Raw genomic sequence first — 19,451 nt, 5'->3', positions numbered from 1 at the left:
GCGGAGCACTCTGGGTAACCCGCGCCGCACGCAGCGTCGGCGCCACGCTGAGGAGGTTGGGAGATGGGGTGGGCAAATTCGCCGGGCCTGGGCGGGGCCAAGCGCGCGCCCCGCCCCGCCCCTTTACGCATGCGTGCGCAGGCGCACTCGCCCCATCGGGCTGCCCTTCCCCGTTGCCTGGCCAAGGAAGCCGTTGGGAGGCGGTTGGGCGGGACAACGGCCGCCGCCTGGAGGCCCCGCCCCCACCCAGACCCGGAGGTGGAGGTTTCCGACCCAACCGCTCGGTACGCGCCGAGTCCTTGAACCCGGGCGCTCTGAGCGGTAGCCTTAGCCCCGGGGCCGAGAGGGCAGCGGAAGGACCCCTCCTCGGATAGAAAAGCTTTCCCCGTTCTGACGTAGGTGACGGGAGTCGCGGGTGGGAGAAGCTGCCAAGTTCTCCTAGTCCGGAGGTCCTTCCCAGCTCCTCTATCTGCGTTCCTGGGGGCCAGGGAAGGCAGACGTCCAAGTTGATTCTGTGCGCGGAAGGGTCAACTGGGTAGCAGCGAGAAACACTGCCGCCACCGCCCCTCCAGAGGGCGCGGGTGCGAGCTGGGGGTCTGCAGCGCCTCCGGCCGGGACCCCAAAAACATGAGACCGCAAAGCGCCTCGCAGAGGAGCTTCCACCCCAGCTAGGAAAGCCCCAAAGCCAACCGCAGAAGCCAACCGCAGGAGCTGACACCAACGTTGAAATCTGTGCCTGCACCAGGGTTTCTCCCCCTGGGCCTCAGTGACATTTGGGGCTGAATCACTCTGTTGCCTGCCCTGTGCATTGCAGGATGTTCAGCAGCATCCGTGGTCTCTACCCACTAGATGCCAGTAGCACCCTTTCCCCAGTCGGGACAACCAAAAATATCTCCAGTCACTGCCGGAGGTTCCCTGGCTGGCAGAACCGACAACTGTTGAGAACCTCTGGTTTCCCTGCTTTGTGTGGATATGCTGAAACCCCTCGTTCTCTGAACCTCCTTTACAAAGGAGGAAACTGAGGCCCAAGGTCACCCAGTTACAGGTCAAAAACCCAGAATTGTTAAATGTCAAATCTAAGTGTTCCCCGCCCTCACTTCCCACCTCGCTACCTTCTTTCATTGCTGTCTTTCACTTCCTCTTTCTCTCAGTTCTGTTAGAAATATGGTTATGCGAAGGGGTGAAAAGGCAGGCTGCGTGGATTATTAGCCACAGCCTCAGGGGAATTAACTTCTTTCCTTGTTACAGGAAGACCTAGATTTAAAACAGTAGAGAGGCAGCTGATGAGAACCACATGTGCGCCTTGGGTCTGTGCTACACCTGTTAGTCTTGCATTTGTCATGCTTCTGGGAAGCATTTTTATTTGAACAAACGGCTGTTTCCGCACGTGGTTTGGTTGGTTGCTTCTGCACGTGTGAAAAGTGTTACATCACACTTGTAGGGGAGAATAAATATGGGCAAAATACTTCTCTTTAATTTACTCACTCCCCCTCCTAGAATGACGTGCTTTGTGTACATGGTCCACATTGGAAACCAGCCCATTTGGAGATAATCTGTATCTCACTTGAAGATAAGCAAAATAAACAAGTATTCCGCCAAGTATACTCCAGTCCTGCCTCTCTTTTTAATTTCTAACTCAGCTATACAATATATTAGTTTTTTAATCAAGGGTTACATAGAAATAACCGATTTGTTTCGCATGGGTCAGGTTAAGAAATTAATCAGGAAATCCATTTACCTGCTTTTTTTAAATTGAGGAGAAACATTAAGATGACTGAGCTCTGCAAGGACTCCTTGTCCCCAGTAGGTAGAAAAGTGCTTCTTAAATATATGAGAGAGTGAGTAAGTGAATGAATGAATGTCTCATCCCGATACACTGGCACCTGTATACACACATCCAGACCTATTCACGCATTTCAGTTCCACAGATCTGGCACAAGCAGGAGCTCAAAAATATTTAATAAATGGAGCATTTCATTAAATATTATATACACGTGAGGATGCATATGGACACACAAAGACACAGATATCTGTATGCAGTTATTCCACATACAGGTATCTTACTCCATATAGGTTGTCGATCTAACAGTTTGTTTTCCCTATGGCCCTACTTTAGTAGATTGCTGGTTGCCAGGGATGGGGGTGGGAGAGAATTCAGGAGCGACTATTAAAGAGTGCGGGGTTTCTTTCTGAAGTCATAAAAATGTTTTGGAATCAGACTAGTGATGGTTACTTGACTCTTGAAATATACCAAAAACCACGGAATCATCCAATTTCAACAGGTAACCTGTATGTGAATTATATCTCAATAAAACTGTTAAAAGGGGAGGCAGCAGCCTGGCAGTGTCTGCCTTTGCAGTCCTCGGAGCACCAAGCTGCCATGTCAGAATCTGGTGACTGTGCTGGAGGGCCAAGTGGCAAGAGGGAGTGACCTGGGACCTCCATGGAGAATAAGGAACCAGGAGATCGAGAATGCTGAGCCCCCCATGCCTAACCCCATCAGCTGGGCCATTCTGGCTGAGGAGGTAGACATCTGAGTTGAGAAGCCCCCTAGGGAATCAGAGACAGCCCCACTGGGCCCCGTCCAATTTCCTGGCCACAGAACTGTAACTACATAATACATGTTTTAGGCCACTTCATATTGGGGTCATTTGTTACACAGTGCTAGCTGATACAGAGTTGCTAGTACATTCCTCAAATGTCACAGGAAGAAGAGCCTGAAGCTGACAGTGAGGAGCCTTGCCCACAGCCAGTTAGCCCAAAATGATGCAGCTGGATTCCAGGCTGGATCTTTCTGATTCCAAACCATGCTCTCCAGTCTTCATGGCTACTTTAACCCCTGCATCTCTCCTGCATTGTGTTTGTCTTTGGCCATGTGTTTCCTGCTTTCTTGTCCTCTGCCCTACTCTTCTTGCCTGCTGACCGTTCTCTCTCTCGATCTGCTGAACACACATATCCAGGCATTTTTTTTAAGCTTTATCTTCTTTATTGTTTATTCATTTAGTTAAGTACAGGATAAAGAATAATTGTACTTAAAAACAACACAGTACACATAATCCTAACACAGTACACATAATCCTAACACATACACAGACACACACACAAAGGAAATAAAAGATTAATCTCTCTTTTATTTCAACTTTTCCTCTGCTCTCTAGTCTTTTTCTGGAAGTTAGAGGAATACTTGTATCAATCTCCTTTTAAATATTTAATTCTTCAGAAGATGGACCAGGTAATAGACTATGGAAATTGTAAAATCGATTGTCTGTCTGCATTTGGCGTACATTCATAAAATTATTCTCGATTTTTTTTTAAAGACCTCAAAAATCTTGATAAGACTCACAGATATAGAAAACAAACTAGTGGTTACCAGTGGTGGGAGGGGAAGGAGCAAAGAGGCAAAACAGGGGTGGGGCAGTGGGAGGTACAAACTGTTGAGTATGAGATAGTTTCAAGGATGTATTTATTGTACAACACATGTTATATAGCCAATAACTGTAAATAGGAAGTAACCTTTTAAAAATTATATAAGAATTTTTTAAGAACTTGCTAAAATACTGTGCAATCTATTTGAAATGCCCAAATAATCCAATCACTTAATCACAATGATCAAATCTATTAGATTGGATTAGAGGCTGTTACTTTGCCTAATGCAGTTTTATGTTCTCTCAATTACTCTCATGATGCAAAGAAATAAAATCAATCACTATTTTAATTCTCTAGTGAATTTTTAGAATTTAATCTGATGATGGCTTCATGATCTGTTTTTTTTTTAATTTTTGTTGTTTTTCAAAAAAATTTTTTAGGGGAAGAAGGTAATTAGGACTTGTTTATTTTAATGGAGGTACTGAGGATTGAACCCAGGACCTCATGCATGCTGAGCATGTGCTCTACCCATGAGCTATACCCTCCCCCCTCTAGTGAATTATTTTGATAAACATTTTATTTAAGTGTCTACAGAAGTAAAGTAAGAGGATAATATATTTTTAAATACTTTTTTTGTTCGTTTGTTTTGGGGGGGAGGTAATTAGGTTTATTATTTATTTAATGTAGGGACTGGGGGATTGAACCTAGGACGTTGTGTATGCTGAGCATGCGCTCTACCACTAAGCTATTACCCTCCCCCAAGAAAATACTATTTTTTTCCTCAGTGACGGAACTTCAGGATAAACTATTAATGTGTAAATTAGGTAGTCTAGTTCATCTCGCCTAAGCCCTTGGCCTCTTGAGGTCCCCCTGTCACACACCGACACATGCCATAACACACACTGCCCATTGTCCTGGTCAGCCTTGTTCCTTGTCACCCCTGGGTGGGTTTTCTCCACTCTTGTCACACTGGTCGCCTAGCTCTCCAACCAGGTGACTCGGCTTTCGCTCCTCAGAGGCCCTGGCCAAAGTCATGTGGTTGGATTTGGGGCAGGATGGTGACTCTGGTCCAGAGCTCAGGGTTCCCAGACTCACAGGGCAACACATGAAGGGGCAGGGGGAACCTGGCTTCACACAAGCTCTGCTGATGACTCTGTGGGCATATCACTTCCCTGGGCCAGCCTCAATTTCTTCAATGGGAAAACAAGGATGACAGTAATACTTTGGATGCCTCTGGTTGTACCCAAGAGTAGAGGTGACTCATAGAAAGCCCTGACACAATGATTTTGACTTCTGTTCATGTAGTAAGAGATCAAGTGCAGTTCAAGAAAGAACCCCAGCCCCACTTCTGTAACAGACTGCATATGCCACACACAAGGGCACCACACACACACACACACACATGCTGCATGCACACGTGGGAGCCAGGCATGTTCACCACACACATCAGACACATACACCTGACATCACATGCCAGATATACCACACACACACACACACACACACACACACACACACAGAGTGCACTGCACACAGGCATATTCCACACTACGTGTACATCACACACCACATGCAACACACTGCAAGCTGAGGAAAGAGGCCTCCCCAGGAACCAGCCCTATTGGCACCTTGGTCTTGGACTTGCAGCTTCCAGAAACTATGAGAAAAGAAATGTCTGTGTATCAGCCACCCAGTTTGTGACATTTTGTTATGGCGGCCCCAGGAGACTAAGACACCATCTCATTTAAGCCTCACAAATCCCTGCTAAGAATGACTTTTAATAAAAGTAATGACACTGATGAAAATACCACCACTTACTGAGTGCCCACCCCATGTCAGACAGGATAGACGCGGGGCAAGGCTCTTTCCTTCAGTGTCTCCACATCACAGACAAGGACGTGGAGGCACAGAGAGGCCAAGATGCTGCCCCACGTGACACACTGTAAGCAACAGAGACCAGGTCTGAGCCAGACCTCCAACCTGCTTTCCGCCATGACCCTCTCTTCCACCCGAGCTTTATTCCCCCCAAAGTAACCCCCACCACCTCCCAGCACAGTCTGTACGCTCTCGTGGCCCATATTTACCACTAACAGCCACAACAATAATGAAACTATACCCAGATGAACAAGATCTACCTATAAGATGTCCTTTTTTTAAAATTGTCTAGTCCAGGGGATGGCAAACCTTTATGTAAAGGGTCAGTCAATATGTTCAGTTTTGTGGATTGGATGGTCTCTATTGCAAGGAATCAATTCTGTCCTTGCAGCCTGAAAGTAGCCACTGGTGATATACACAAATGGGTGACAGAGTTCCCAGAAAACTTTTTTGAGAGGGGAAGTAATTAGGACTTACCTATCAATCAATCAATCAATTTTTTTTAAATAGAGCTCCTGGGGATTGAACCCAGGACCTCCTGCATGCTAAGCATATGCTCTACCACTAAGCTATACCCCTACCATAAAACTTGATGGACACAGAAATGCGTATTTCCTTCCATTTTCATCTTGATTTTTTTCTCCAACCATTTAAAAACATCAACGCCATCCCATCTCCTGGGCCATGAAGAGACAGGTGGCGAGCTGTGAAAAGACAGGCGGGGAGCCAGATGTGGGCAGCAGTGTGCCAACCCCTGGTCTCATCCAAAACCACCCAACTGGTCAAAAAGAACACCACAGAGCCAGACGCTGATGAACTCTTGCTGTTTTCTTATTGAAAAACGTGGACTTTGAATTTTCAATTTGCTACAGATCTTTTTGTCCAATTTCGCATCCAGGAGCACTCACTATTACCAAACTCATTTCCAGGAACTCCCAAGGAACAGAAAGGGGCTTGAAGCGTTTAAAGTGCTTTCCTCTGCATAATAATGTAAATCAAAGGAATGGTGAAAACAAACCAAGTAGAATCTACATCTTTAAAAAAAATAGCATGTCTTTTGCTTTATACACAGACATCACACATCTTTCAGCAACGCAGGAAAACATCAGGAGGTTTGTCAAATATTTCATCAACTCAAATTTGGTTAAGAAGGAGATAATGAAGCAGTTGACATGAAAAGGAAATGCCTCGCTGGCTGTTCGAATACAACCACTTCAGAGGAGAGCCAATCTCATTATCACATCTCTTGCTGCTGCTTAAGAGGAATCCCAGGGAGCCCAGGAGGGATCTCTCCCCTAACTATCGGGAGAAATAAAATTGGGTCTGGTCTATTAACCACATCACTGGAAAATGGCCAGCTCCATTTGCAGCAATTTTGCAAATGTCTTTATTAAAATCCAGACCACAAGGTGCACAGATGGTTTCGCCTGAGTGGCTCTCAGAGGAAGGGGCATCTTGAGTCTCCATCTTCCTCTAGCTCAGGGGTTGGCCAGTTTGTCCTGTAAATGGGGCAGATCAGCAATGTTTTCAGCTCTGTGGGCCAGCCAGTCTCTGCTGCAACTGTGTCATGGTAGCAGGAAAGCGGCCAAAGCAACCATAGATAATACATACCTAAAGGGGTGTGGCTGGGCAAGCAGTGGGATGGACTTGGCTGGCGGGCTATAGTTTCCAAGTTCTGCTCTAGAGCATCTGGAACTGAACTGCGATGAGAAACCCACAGAAGCGAGAGACAGGGTCCACTCCTCAAGATGGCAAGGGTGGAGGAAGAAAAGGAGGTACCCAATACGAACCCCAAAACTTGCAGCCAGGGGCAGGAGCCATAAATTGCGACCTTCTTTTTGTCCTTCACATGCAGCTTCTTACCTTGGCAGCAACTCTATATAACATGTTCCAGGACGAGTACTAGTGGGCATTTATTTTTTAATTAGATAGTGGCTAAGATTCTTAACCACCAAGGCCAAGGTGGCAAGCCAGCTTGTGTGACAAGTCAACTGCTTGTCAACTGCTGTTGCTTGCACAAAGAAACAGTTATGTGGGTGGAGCTGAAAACCCTCGTCCTTATTCACAGATGAAGCAAACTCAAGTGGCTGAACATCGCTTGGGTCAGAGATGACAGGGATTTAGAACCAATTCCTTTGGTATGTACATACATATGTATGCACGTATGTATGTTTGCATAAACGTGTGCATAAGAACGAATGAACATTAAGCAAATAAAGACAAGGAAGTAAGCAGTCTAAGATACATTTGGGGGGAGTTCATACCTTAAAGCTGTCAGGGTGGATCTGTTTTAACGTGATCCCAAAAAGCCATTAGGGATGATACACTGAGATATTCATTGCTGTGTTATTCACAATAGACAAAAACTAGATAAACAGTAAGTTTATTTAAGTCACTGTATAGCATAGGGAACTACAGTTAGTAGTATCTTGTATAACCTACAATGAAAAAGAATATGAAAATGAATGTATGTATGACTGAAACTTTATCCTGAATGCCAGAAATTGACACAACATCGTAAACTGGCTATACTTCAATTAAAAAAATTTTTTTAATTAAACTAAAAAAAAAAAGGACTCTGTCATCCACAAAAAAAAAACCCCAAAACTAGAGATAACTCAAGTCTCCATCAGCTGGGGACTAGCTAAATCCATTATAGTGTGTCATGACAATGGCTTATCTGCAGTTATTAAGAATGGAACTGTAGGAAAAAAATATAGAAATGTGTTCATATTATCAGATAAGAAAAGCAGGCTAGAAGAAACAAAGATACAATTTACGTAGAAAAAAGCGTATCTACCATACCCAATGCACACGTACAGAGAAGAAGTCAGAACAATGTGTACCAAGAATGATGCTCTCTGGGTGAGTGTGATTATGAGTGATTTTCTTCCCTTCCAGCAAAGCTGTACTTTGTAATCTTTCTACCATAAATGTGTCTTGGTAGTAAGACAAAAGCACAAAATTAATTTAAAACAAAATGAAACAAACAAACTGAAGCTACGGTGGTGGTACAAAGAGATGTAGCCTCACCAGGTAGTCTGGGAAATACTAGTGAGGGAAGCCAGCAAAGGTCATAACAACGGTGACCGCAGTGGCATTTATATATACAGAATACAAGTTCAAAGTACGTATGAGAGGGCCAGCCAGAAGGCCAAGGTTAAAGAGAGATTTATTGATGCCACGTGGTAATTAAAAATGAGAACCACAAAGCCTCTCTGGCAGTCCAGAAGATATGAAGGAAGTGATGCCAAAATGACAACAGTAAAACCCAAACTGCCTCATCCACTGTTGGGACTATGTCGTATATATCATGACATATAAAGAAGATGCTGGAAAAAGAATGGGAAGACAGGAAAACGTTTTCCATGCTGGAAATTGTTTCCACTTTTAAAAAATGATGTGATTGCTCTTTAATGGTCTGTGTACAGACTGCAGGAATGAATGGAGGCAAGACGAGAGACAATTTGGGCCATGAGGACACCCATAGTTATGAGTGTTTACCGGGCGCCACCTTCAAATTCACTGAACCTTACAAAAATCCCAGCAGGTGTGACCTTCGGTCCCATTTTAGAGATGTGGAAACTGAGGCTTAGAAAGGAGAAGCAATCAGCCAAGGCCCCATCAGCAAGAAGCAGAGATGGGATTTGAACCCACATCTAACTGACCCAGAATTTATATGTTATGGGACCCTTTGCACCCCAAAATCAAAATTAGATAAACTTTGGTGCCAATGAGGGTTCCTGAAAAGCTTCCTAAAGATACACATCCATGAGATGCAACTTTAAAAATGTGAACAGCCTTTGATTTGCATCCCTCAAAGCTCCATTGCTTATAAGAACTTAACAATGAGATAACAGTACTCTGGAGAAAAATATAACTATTGTCTCTCAGGGGCAGCCTGAGATCATATTTGCCCAATTCCTGCCCAACATTTATTGAACAAAATCCAAAAAGGAACATCTAAGATTGCCTCCTCTCTCACTTTTCAACAGCCCCCACAATCAACGAATCCTAGGTGTTTCCCATGGCATAATTTGAAACAACTCAAATTGCAAGTCAACTTCTAGGTTAAAAAAAAAATGTATAAACCAAAGGTCCTTTTAGAAATGAGCTTTTATTTTCAATGCTGTTTAGTTCTAAAAGCCTGCATATTTATTTTTTCCTCCCCCACATTCCCTACAAGTCAAGATTTGAAAATCCACCACAAATTAAACACAGTGGGGTCAGGGAGCTGACCCTCAGGGTGTCATTTTGGTGATTCATCTGGGACTCCCTTTCAAAGAGGCTTCTGTGCAAAATGCTGTACTTCCTCCAATGAGTCTTATTGTTTTTCAACTTTGAAATCACCCACCTAAAAAGCAGACCCCAAAACCCAAGCTTTCCAAATTGGGTCCCAATATTACCATGTAAATCACTCTTGTTCTAGAAACTGTATAATTACTGGCCCCCAAAATTACTTTACTGGAGGGTTTCAAGGCAAGACAAAATTTCTCATAAAACCTCCATCTGCCTCGTCAATTGTTCTGCACCTCTCCTCCATGGGAATCAGCAATACTTCACCCTTAAAGACCTGGGGACACCCTCAGTGGCACAGAGTGGCTGAGCAGAGCCCAGCGGGATGGGAAGGAACTTGGACACAGACTCAGCAACAATGAACTTGCTCATTCCTCATAAATGCAGTCCCATAAGAGGCTGCATCAAACTTAAATGGCAACCTTTCTGCTTCAGATCCCTGAATAAAAAAGATTTTTTAAAAACCTGTATCATTTGAATCAAAAAGGATGGTTACTAAAAATAAACCAAGCAACACCCAGAAACGGGTTTCCAGTGAAAGCCTGGCAGAAGAGGGATTCTAATCTGATTCAACAATCTAGGTAGGTTCTTTTATCTTTTCGGAAGGCAATGTTATCACAGCCCCTTGCGTAAACCCTCCTCAAATTCCTTAAGTTGACAGCATTTCAATGCAGGGATCAGAGTGAAAATATCTTTGAAAAGAAAACAGTAGTGTGGCTGTGCATCGTGGCGAACATTTTTTCCACCCACCACGCGTTTGGGCTTTCTGCGAAGGTCACCATTCTTCTGGTCAAAAACATTCTTGAAGTCATCAGGAACGGAGGCAGGGAGACTCGGCATCTGAGAAGGTGTGTTCCTGGTTCCATATCTGGAGCTCAGGAGCCAAAGAGCCTGGAAAAGTCAGAGGACAGACATACCCATGAGGATGGGAAGCTACTATTCTGAAAGCACTTTCAAGACATATTCTCCACTACTATCATTAAGATTATTTTCCATCATCTTCTGATTTTAGAAGTAACTCTTCTGTTATACAACCATGTAAACACTCTTAAGGCTCCCAAACTATACACCTAAAAAAAAAAAAAAAAAAGTAACTCTTTAAAAGAGTATCTACTCCCTACAAATCTGTAACATTTTCTTTTAGCCCATTCTCAATTACTGCAGGTCGGCAGTAACTTTCATAAATAAAATAAGACCTTTGAGTAAGCAAACAATTATTAGAGCTAGCTCTGCTCATTGAAAAAAATCTAGAATAGAAAAGGCCTAAAAATTATACAAATGTCCAGGAAGTTTGGGAATCGATACACAGGTTATGATACAGACCTAAAGGGGAAAACCATAGCGTTATTAAAAAGATACACAGTTGATCCTTGAACAAAGGTTTGAACTGCCTGGGCCCACTTACGCGCGGATTTTTTTCCATAGCAAATACTGAAGTACAGCACCATCCAAGGCTGGTTGACTGTGGATGCAGGACTACGGATACAGAGGGTCAACTGTAAACTTATACTCGGATTTTAGACTTCGAAGAGGGTAGGCATCCCTAACCCCCATATTGTTCAAGGGTCAACTGTATACAGGAACTCTGTATGTTATCTCTGCAACATTTCTATAAATCTAAACTCTTTCCAAAATAAAGAGATTATTTGAAAAAATAACAACAGATGGGGCCACCACATGCAAAAGAATGAAGTTGGATCCTTACCTCATGCCATATACAAAAATTAACTCAAAATGGATCATAGACCCAACTATTACAATTAAAACTATAAAACTTTTAGAAACAAACCTAGTTGTAAATCTTTGTGACCTAGGGTTAGGCAAAAATTTCTTCGCTATAACACAAAAAGCACAAGTAATGAAAACAAAACAAAACAAATGCACTGGACTTCACAGAAATTTTAGAATTCTGTGCTTCAAATGACACCATCAAAGACAATGCACAGAATGGGAGAAAATACTTGCCAATCATATATCTGATAAGGGACTGGGATCCAGAACATAAAAAGAACTCTTACAACTCAATAATAACCCAAAAATGGGCAAAGGGTCTGAATAGACATTTCACCAAAGAACATATGCAGATGGCCAATAAGCGCATGAAAGCTCAATGTCCTAAATCATCGGGGAAATGCAAATCAACCTGCACACCCACTAGGATGGCTGTACTCAAAAAGACTGACAATAACAAGCGTTGGCAAGAATGTGGGGAAACTGGAACCTTCATACACGGCTGGTGGGAATGTAAATTGCTGCGGTTACTTTGGAAAATCGTCCGGCGGTTCCTCAGAAAGATAAATATAAGTTACCACGTGACCCTGCAATTCTACTCCTGGGTATATACCAGAGAACTGAAGACTTAAGTCTGCACAATAACTTGTACAGGAATGCACACTGGACTGTTATTCAGCCATGGAAAGGAACGAAGTACTGATACACGCCACGACATGGAAGAACCTAGAAGACATGATGCTGAACGAAAGCCAGGCACAAAAGGCCATATACTGTATGATTCCATCAGTGTGAAATATCCAGATGAGGCCAACCCATAGAGACAGAAAGTAGATCTGTGGTTGCCCAAGGCTGGGGGTAAGGGAGAAATGGGGATAAAAAAAATAAAATACAAAGAAAAAGAAAAAAATTTTTAAAAAAAGAAAAGAAATGGGGAGTAACTGCTTAATGGATACTGGGTTTCCCTTTGGGGATGATTAAAATAATCTAGAACTATTTCATAGGGTTACACAACCCTATGAAAATCCTACAAAATTTTGGATTGTGAAGACTGACTTCCACTTTTTACTTATTAAGGCCCTTTTCCATGGTTTGACACCCTCATTTTCTATCTTCCCACCACCCATTTTTATTACGAAGATTTCAACATATGAGAGTTATAAGAACAGTTCAGAGAACAGCGCCACACACACCACCTATATTCTGCAATTAACGCTTTCCTTTACTGTGTATCTATCCATGTATCTGTCCACCTTATTTGTCTGTTTGTTTTATGAGGGGGAGGTAATTAGGTTTATTTATTTATTTATATTTGGAGGAGGTACTGGGGATTGAACCCACAACCCCGTACATGTTAAGCATGTGCTCTACCACTTGAGCTATACTGTTCCCCCATCTACCTTATTTTTGATGTGTTTCAAAGTCACAGGTATCAGTGCCCTTGGTCTCTAAACACTCAGACACGTGGTTTCAAGGTTTTTTTCTTTTTTCTTTTTTTAATCACTTAAAAAAAATTTCCCATTGAGCTCAGCTCAAACAAGACAAAAGTGAGTGCAGGGAATAGCGAACCACCCCATGGGCCCACAAAATTCCTCAGCAGTCACAGCACAGTCACCTTCGTGGACAGGCTGGGGTAGATCCTTCCAGCTCCCTCACTGGAAGTTATTTCCCTCATGCACTCAGCATTTATTCAATGCTGACTGTGTGCAAGTCACAAGTGACGCCAGAGTGTGCATACAGGTGACACTTGACCTTTACTTTCAAAACATTCTCCTGAGTAGACGGAACTTCCCGGCACATTATCAGTGATGGCAGCATGAAAGCTGGTCATACGGATATCCTTCGAGTTACCTGACTCTCCTCCTGTTCTTGGAGACTTAGGTGATTTCCATTTTTTTATATCCTGAAAAAGCCCTTTCTGGAGAGAAGCATCCCCCGCTCTTGGCACGTGCTGAAAGAGCTGGCCTAGGTCAGGGATCAGCACACTCTTTCTGTAAAATGCCTCGCAGTAAGCGGTTCAGGCTTTGCAAGTCTGTCAAAATGATCCAACCTTGCCACTGTAGTGCAAGAGTAGGCACAGACATGGGTGTGCTCCACTCATGAAAACTTCATTCATGAAAACAGGCAGAGGAGGGATATGGCCCATGAGCTATGATTTGCTGATCTCTGACCTGGAACCCCCAATCCAAGTGGCCCTGGGTAACAAGTAGCTAGCAAGGTGCTTCCAGAAATCACAATCAGGACAATGGGCTACTGGCTAAGCTAAGACTTGGGCTGAGCTGGGAGGTCACAAAGCCTGAGGCTACCATCCTGGTAACAGGCCAGCAGATGAGCAGTGAAGGAAGCTAGTCGGGCAAGAGAGGACGATGAAGCCAACAGACAGAAAAGAACAAAATGAGGAAAACATACAGAGCTCTTCCTTGCCCCAGGACCTTTGCACATCTTGCTTCCAGTAGAGAGAGCTACTGTGCCTCTCTCCAGCTCTGTCAATGGCAGGCTTCCTTCTTTAGGTCATGATTTGAACAACACCTTCTCAGAGAGTGTCTTCCTGACCCTCCTAAACTGGGAACCTCCTTCCAATTCACCTCACAACTAACCTTTTTTTTTTTTTTTTTTTACTATTTGCTTATTTTATGTCCATGTTATACTGTGCATTCGCTGATGGCAGGGACTATAACTGTTTTGGTCTCAACTGTAAGCCCAGAGCACAGCCCACGAGAGACAGTTGTGAGTAAATAAATGAATGAATGAACATGTGGGAATCTAGAGAGTCAAAGGCTGGAGAAGCCCCTCAACACTCCCACTTCCTGTGAGGACTAGGTATACTTCCCACACCCTTCTGTGAACTCCTTGATCTCTTCACAAGCCCTCTTTGTACCTAGGCAGGCCTTATCCGAGCTCCCAAAAAGGCTCTTTCTCTGGGCATACATTATGGTCCTCATTCTGGGCTCCAAAATATTTTCCAGTGACATAGAAATCTCTCCTCCCCCCCGATCTCCTAAGTCCTGGAATCATCGCCTCAAAACAGCCACTGGGCTGGCACAAGGACTGTTCAGCCACCCCGAAGTCAGAGTCTCAATTACTCAGGACAGCCAGCTTTTCATTCTCTTCCTCTTTGGGGGAAGCATACAGGGATGGGCCCAGCATGGCCTAGAATCCCAGATTCTCCTTTGGCTTTTTCCCCTGAGTCTGTTTACTGAGTCTCACAATTCATCAATAGCAGCACTGGAGTGAGTGCCCTGACACTGAAAGGAAAACCAAAGCCTAATGAGAAAATAAAAATAGGCAGAAAAAAACAGAAATAAAGTCTGAACTCACTTCTACTGGCTTCCAGCAGGGTGGGAACAAGATCCAGCAACACACTGGCCCTTCAAGCCATATTTTCCATTCTGGCCAATGCCAAGTATAGGCTAAGCACAACACAGCTGGTGAGAGGTAACAGGGCCATGGGCTCGGGAAAAGGCAACTCTTGGCAGCCTCTGCCAAGGCACCAGGCACAGCCAGGACTTGGAGGATGCCATGTTCCCATCGAAGCTCCAGCCCGGACTGAGGTGACATCGTTTAACTCTTGTAGATCCCGGTTTCCTCTCAAGTGTGGAGAGTTCTTACTTTGAAAGCAGAAAGCGTGACACCGAAGTGCAGACTGAGAGGACAGAGAATGACCATCAGGTGGGTCATTCTGGAGAACAATGCTGAGGATAATGACCACGAAGGGGACAGGCGGGCTGGACTTACACAATCATGCAGAACATCATGAAGACATTCCAGAGGGCGATGAAGATACGGAAGTATCTGAGGCTCAGCAAGAACTCCCGGATGTTGTCTCCTGGAAGAGTCAGAAAGCATTTGCACAAGCAGTGCTAACGTTTCTGTCCCAGCTGCAGTGTGCTCCTGCGGCCTCTGCCTGCTCCGCACCCACTGTCCCCATGTTCCAGTGGCAGCATGGCTTCTCTTTTGGGCTGCCACTGCTCCCCAGCCCTGCGCACTCAAGTGTTAGCTGCCACTGACCAACCCCCTGAGAATTTCGGGCCCCCAACCTCTGATTGGCTCAGGGAAGGGCACGTGACCCAAGGCTGATCAATGAGTCAGCCCTGGGACTTTTTCCCCAATTACTGGGAGAGAGGCACTTGCTTTCTGTCAGGGTTGCTGGGCTGGGAAGATGTAAGTCCAGTCCTCTAAGGCAGAGGTTGGCAAACCATGGCCCATGGACCAAAGGTGGCCCCTGACACCTGTTTTTTTGTCAACACAAGCCACCCTGATAGTAAAACCAACCCAGAAGAAAAAAGAGGTGGAGAGGGTCACCTGCTGGAGGGACGGCTTACGCCCTGAATCCAGGTGTGCCTGAAGACAATTCTACCCTTGGATGTTTCAATTTGTTTTAATCACTCTGAGCTGGTTTTCAGCTGTTTACAAATGAAAAAGCATTCTAATTCAGGCAAACAAAATGGGAGTTTTGCTTTGGTGACGACTTACTCTGGTCCCCTCTGATGCCAAGGAACAGAAACCTCTCCAAGAAGAGGCAATTTGGTATGTGAAGACTCCAGAGGCCTGGGATCCAGAACTTTCCTCTGGGGTTTTGAGTTGATCACGCAGCCTCTTCAGGCCTCCAGAGTAAAATGAATGGATCCAGATTAGGTGATCTACAAGGGCGTTACCTGAACTGTCATCCACAGGGCTGTCCTGCTAAGTATGGAATACCAGGCAGGAACTCAGAAACTTCCAGAGCACACAACATGACAGCCACCTGGCACTGCTGCTCCATCCAAGTATATGATCAGTACATAGTCTTGTTGAACACGGTTTAGATGGGAATCCACTATTGTCCAACCCACGGGGTTAGCCACATGAAGCACAGCCTATGCAAGTGTTGGCCCAGCATGGACTACAAACGTCAGAGACAAGTCCATCTCCAGAATGCCTGCTAGACACTGCTTGGCAAGGCCCTTTTCTGAGCCCAGGATCACAAAAATGGGCTCTCTTACCATCAACAAATGCTGACTAAAGGCCGCTCCGTCCAGGGAGTAGCTGAGTGCGGGGTATACAGGGAAGAATGAGACAGGTATCCCTGACTTAAGGAGCTCACAGGAGGACAAATACTGAACAAGTATCCACACACCTAATATTCACTATGACAAGTGCCACGGGAGCCACAGTGTGGGAACCCAACCTGGCAGGTGTCAGGAGGGGGGTGGGGTCAGAAGACATCTCACTGAGGAAGTGCGTGCGCTCTGACCTTAAATATGGGCTCAGGTTTACTGCCCTTCTGTACAGGTCACCTGGGCCTATGTGTGCCCCAGTTTCCTCCTGTATAAATGGGGATGATAGGGGACTGGGAAGACCTGCACAGCACCTGGTACACAGGATGCTCTCAACAAATGCAGTCACTAGGGTATTAGGGGTCAGCCAGAGGATGGAGGGAGAGGAGCATCCTCTACAGGGGCAGCAGCCAGCACAGACTCCTAGCTTGAAGGAGCCTTGCAGAGAGCCCCTGATCAGAGGGGAGCCACTGTTCTGACCATCCTTGTCACCTATGCTCCTGCCACTTCCAAGCCTGCATGCCCAATCTCCCACTCACTACAGCTCCAATTCGGATCTATGGACCACAGCCCCAGGGGCTGGTACAGTGCCTTCCACATGGTGGGTAAGCAATATATACATCTTTGGAATGAATGCATGAATGAATGAATGAACAGATGGATGGTATAGTGATTCAGAGGACAACCTCTGGTGTCAGAAAAACCCAAGCTCCAATCCTGATGCTGTCACTGATTTGCTGTGCAGCCATGAACAAGGTGAGCTACATCTCTGAGCCTCAGCTTCCTCATCTGTAAAATGGGACAATGTTCCTCATCTTTTAGGAATGGAAATGGAGTGAAACACTCATAGGAAGCACCTAACAAGGCAGCCACCACCCAGCAGGCTCCCCAATAAAGGGGAGCTGTCAGAATGCCTTCAGATTCATGGCTCCTGGTGCGATGCTTCATCACAGCACCCATAATCTTTGCTGCAATGCCACCTCCTCCAAGGGCCTCCCCTCCATGCAGCCCAGCCTGGGGAAGCAAGCCCATCGCTCTCATCTGACATCTTCTCTGTCACTGTTTGTTTCTCATTTAGGAATTGTTTGTCCTGCCCCATGTTAGTATAACCCCAAAGCAGGAATTACATCTGTCTTGCTCCCTCCTGTCCCTCCAGCATCCAGTACAGTGGCTGGTATGTAGTAGGTACTCAATAAATGCTTAGTGAATGAATGAATGAATGAATGGACACAATAGTCATGTACAGGTCTCATTAGACTCCATATAGTTCCATAAATCAATTTAGCAGGAAGTATAAATTCTAGGGCCTCCAGGGGCCGGGCAGGTGAAATAATGTAAAAATAAGGGGGTTGGGGCTGGGATGAGGTAGAGGCTACAAGTCCTGTTTTAACCAGGTCCTGCTTCTCAACTCCCATTCAACAGGAGCCAAAAGGTCACTTGAACCCATCCCAACTTGTAGGATGTTCTGATTTTTCTTGAAAAATCAGACATCTGAATTTTTATATGACATCTCCTGATTTATCTGAAAGTTAATCTAACTGAAAATTAAACAAACAGACCTACAGCATTCTGAAAATAACAGCTACTTGTGAGGCTACTCATTCATTCATTCATTTACGCTGGAATGCTGGCATTGCAAGAACAGAGATGCAAGGACATCGGAGCCTCTTCTCTGGAGCTTAAAGTCAAGTGTGAGGGGTAAATATTAGCCAGATGATAGCATACACAAAGGAAAATTATAACTGTAGGAAGTGGTAAGAGCGCTGACCTATGCAGGATGTCCGGCAGGAGAAAAGTGGGTGACAGAGGTGGGTAGAAGGAACAGCACAAACTCAGGCCCATCTCTCTTACACACACACACACACACACACACACACACACACACACACACTTAAAAAGAAAATTGGTGAAAAAGAACTGTCCTCTCTGACATGTATCAATCCCAGAGTCCAGAAAGGAGGCCTTACCTGTGCTGGGCTCCCTCGACTCCTCACCAAAGCCCTGCGTGTCCTTCTTTTTCCTACAAAAAGAAGCAGACAGCGTCCACTTTCAATGGGACACACAAACCACTTAGTCCCCTCGCCCTGACCCCCAGCTCAGAGGGAAGCTCTAGCTCTACCGCTGATTTGCTGAGTGACCTCAGGCGGTTCAGTGATCCTCCCTGGGCCACCAAGTGCCCCGCCAATCACAGCCATGCCTGCAACCGACGGGGTGGAGAGGGTGGTCCGAAGGTGCCAGGTTTGGGGCTGAGGGTACAGGTTAGGGCTAAGAGATTCTTGGGGGATGAGCCTGAGGCTCTCGTGGGTGTGAACAAAGGATCCTGGGGGAACCGAGAGTCCGGATTTCATGATGCGGTGGCGCAGAGGGTCACAGGAGGATGGGCCAAGGTGGAGGCGGGGCCAGAGGGCTGGAACTTGAGGGCGGGGCCGGCGGCGTAGGGCGGGCTCACTCTCGCAGGGCGGGGCTACGGGCCCCAGGGATTGAGCCGCGGTTCAGGGCGGCCTACTCACAGCTTAAAGTTGAGGACCGCCCCGGCGTTCATCAGCAGCGTCCTGCGAAAGAAGAATACGGTTATGTGAACTTCCTCCCATCCCATCGGGCCCTCTCGCCCTATCCTCTGGTCACCCTAATTACCCAAACAGCAGGATGTCCCCGATCATCGTTACGGACCGGAGCGTCCGTCAGAATAGGAAGCGGAAGCCTCGGGGAGGAAGAGGAGAGGAAGACGAGCCGACCAATGTCGAAGCAGCTCTGGTGAGGGCTGGACCAATCAAAGGCCAAGGCTGGCAGGGTCCCGCCTTCTGCAGGCCAAGCCCCCTTAAGGAAGAGCGAGCGCCGCTCCTCGCTCTGGAGGCCCAGAGCCTAGTCAAGGAAGGGCGGGGCGAGAACGCTACGTCACCGAAAGGGGCGGAGTCACGTGGGGGCGAGTTTGAATCACGGATTGGAAGCGGGTCGCACCTGCATAAGGGACCTGCGCGCCGGAGAACTAGTGCTGCAGCTTTTCCTTCTGCTGGGCTAGGGTCTCGGATGGGCCTTCTGGAGAAACGGGGCCCCCTTATCATTGAACTAAACAGGGGAGTGGGTCCTGACGCAGTGGGCTTTCCCGGGCATGGACGCTCCGACTGATGGAACTCCAAAAGGGCCTGC

The 19,451-nt window shown here is 45.8% G+C and overlaps 1 protein-coding gene across 3 annotated transcripts; it reads right to left on the bottom strand.

The window, feature by feature from the left end:
• Positions 1 to 9,339: 9,339 nt before the first annotated feature.
• On the bottom strand, positions 9,340 to 19,380 carry SMIM7 (small integral membrane protein 7). 3 transcript variants are annotated; one of them, XM_006174820.3, is made up of 5 exons: positions 18,939 to 19,049; positions 18,815 to 18,856; positions 18,272 to 18,324; positions 15,004 to 15,094; positions 9,340 to 10,428 (listed from the first exon to the last, which is right to left on the bottom strand). In XM_006174820.3, the coding sequence occupies exons 1-5, from the start codon at positions 18,962 to 18,964 to the stop codon at positions 10,413 to 10,415; spliced, it is 228 nt and encodes a 75-aa protein (XP_006174882.2). In that variant the 5' UTR covers positions 18,965 to 19,049; the 3' UTR covers positions 9,340 to 10,412. The 3 variants fall into 3 exon arrangements, with proteins under 3 accessions (XP_006174882.2, XP_032321245.1, XP_032321244.1); XM_032465354.1 differs by lacking the exon at positions 9,340 to 10,428 and adding an exon at positions 14,577 to 14,911 and having other exon boundaries at positions 18,939 to 19,052; XM_032465353.1 differs by lacking the exons at positions 9,340 to 10,428; positions 15,004 to 15,094 and adding an exon at positions 15,101 to 15,872 and having other exon boundaries at positions 18,939 to 19,380.
• Between the last annotated feature and the right edge of the window lie 71 nt (positions 19,381 to 19,451).

This window comes from Camelus ferus, chromosome 22, assembly GCF_009834535.1.
Source record: "Camelus ferus isolate YT-003-E chromosome 22, BCGSAC_Cfer_1.0, whole genome shotgun sequence".
Lineage (NCBI taxonomy): Eukaryota > Metazoa > Chordata > Mammalia > Artiodactyla > Camelidae > Camelus > Camelus ferus.
The sequence above is the reverse complement of the archived record's forward strand: the minus strand, read 5'-3'. Positions and strand labels throughout refer to the sequence as shown.